A 1,835-nucleotide genomic window follows, 5' to 3' on the forward strand; every position below is an offset into this window, starting at 1 on the left:
GCAAAGTTCATAATAACAAATATGAATTGAAACACTATTTTTTTTTTACAGGTCATCATTTTACATCAATCACATCAAGAATTGTTGAAAAATATTAGTATCAAATATATTATGTCACTAGACTCTTTTATTTTCTTCTCACGAAAGAAAAAAAAAAAAAAGACTCTTTTAATTTATTTTCTGCTTGAAGCCAGACTTTGATAAACAAATGAGTTAGCCCAATCTGACAAAATAAAAAATAATAATTCTAAAATTATGTAATCAAATCACAAGTTGACACCCAATTACTCAATCGAAATAATACCCACCATTTCTTTTAATCACAAACGACACAAAACTACTTCACAGAGAGAGAGAGAGAGAGATACTAAAAAAGTATGTCGTTATGATATTGTTTTGCGGTATTACACGTTTATACAGTAGCTTCAGAATTCGGAACAGTACATCAGGCGACAATACATGATCCTAAGGTAAGTAAGGATAGGTCACTCATACATAGGTCGAGGAAAAATATGTACAGTACAATAATCAACTCAGGCCATGCAGTAAATATTAGTATAACTATATACTCTAGCTCAAGATTAGTTTTTGAACTCGGTAACTTGACACAGTGAGTCACGTCAACCATTGGTTACTACTAGTACGTACTACCAACACTGGTCCGTCTCCCAATTCTTGCGGGTGTATTTAGAGAATCCAGACGACGCCGTCAAAGGCTGGTACCTTCGGATATTAATCCTGCGATCATAGTCGGCGCGTTTCTCTGGGTCCGATAAGGTGGAGTAGGCAGCATGGACTTTCATGAACTCGCCTCCTCCTGACGTGTCCCTACGATTGGTGGAGATCGCCACGTCGGGGTGACACGTCCTCGCCAATCGACGGTACGCCGATTTTATCTCGTGACACGTGGCTCCCGTGGAGATGCCGAGGACCTGGTACGGCGATGAAGTGCACGCTGCTGCGGCGGCGGCCATGTTGGGCAGATACGACGACGACGACCTAGTATTATTGGTGCAAGTTTCCGCTGATGATGAAGTGGCGGTTGCGGCGAAAGCTAGGGGTAGTGAGAATCTGACACGTGGCGAGGCGTGAGCTGGGTTGAGAGGCTTGGCCAAGAATTTTGGAGGAGTCAGAAAGGAAGAAGGGGAAGAGAGCATGGTACAGTGAAATAGTATGGTGTTCAGAGTTGAGAGAGAGAGAGAGAGAGAGAGCGAAGTGGGGACCTGAGCTCTTGGATTCTATTATTTAAACAAATAAAGTGGGAGAGGATTGGGTTTAACTAGGGTTAAGAGTTAACTTGTGTGTGGTTGAGTTTAGTCCCAAGAAATGCTTATCCACAGAGGTCGGGTTGGGGGAGGCTGAGTCAGCAAAAAGATCTACCTATTATCATTATAAATTTTTGTCATGGATACACTTTTTAGATTTTTTAGGATATTTTGCCGATAGTTTTTTTTAAATTCTAACTATTTTTTGATAATTTAATGGTCTAGATTTTATTATGTCAGTATTTCATTAATAATATTCTTAAGATAATAAAATAATATTAAAAACAAAACAATTAATTATTGTTAGTGGAATGCTGATATGGTAAATTCTAGACCATTAAATCATTAAAAATTGTTAAAATTTAAAAAAATCTATTTAATAGAGAACCCTAAAAAATTTAGAGGATCTGAAATGTGATACAAAAGTTTTGTCCTTATAATCGTTTAATTATACACAAAATAAGTTCTTTTATATTTAGCAAATGAGAAACACCATTAAAAATAAATTCACAAGATTCCTTTAAAATTGTTACTTATTGAACTTGGTTATATTATGGAGACAAATTTATA

At 36.8% G+C, this 1,835-nt stretch overlaps 1 protein-coding gene across 1 annotated transcript; it reads right to left on the reverse strand.

Moving 5' to 3' along the window:
• Nucleotides 1-365: 365 nt before the first annotated feature.
• On the reverse strand, nt 366-1,228 carry LOC126733212 (chaperone protein dnaJ 11, chloroplastic). The gene has a single exon (XM_050436422.1). It carries the CDS (start codon nt 1,155-1,157, stop codon nt 648-650), a length of 510 nt encoding a protein of 169 aa, XP_050292379.1. The 5' UTR covers nt 1,158-1,228; the 3' UTR covers nt 366-647.
• Between the last annotated feature and the right edge of the window lie 607 nt (nt 1,229-1,835).

This window comes from Quercus robur, chromosome 6 (genome assembly GCF_932294415.1).
Source record: "Quercus robur chromosome 6, dhQueRobu3.1, whole genome shotgun sequence".
Lineage (NCBI taxonomy): Eukaryota > Viridiplantae > Streptophyta > Magnoliopsida > Fagales > Fagaceae > Quercus > Quercus robur.

Bases quoted from the DNA above. Each gene is read 5' to 3' on its own strand.
- LOC126733212 (XM_050436422.1), bottom strand. From the start codon at position 1,157: ATGCTCTCTTCCCCTTCTTCCTTTCTGACTCCTCCAAAATTCTTGGCC.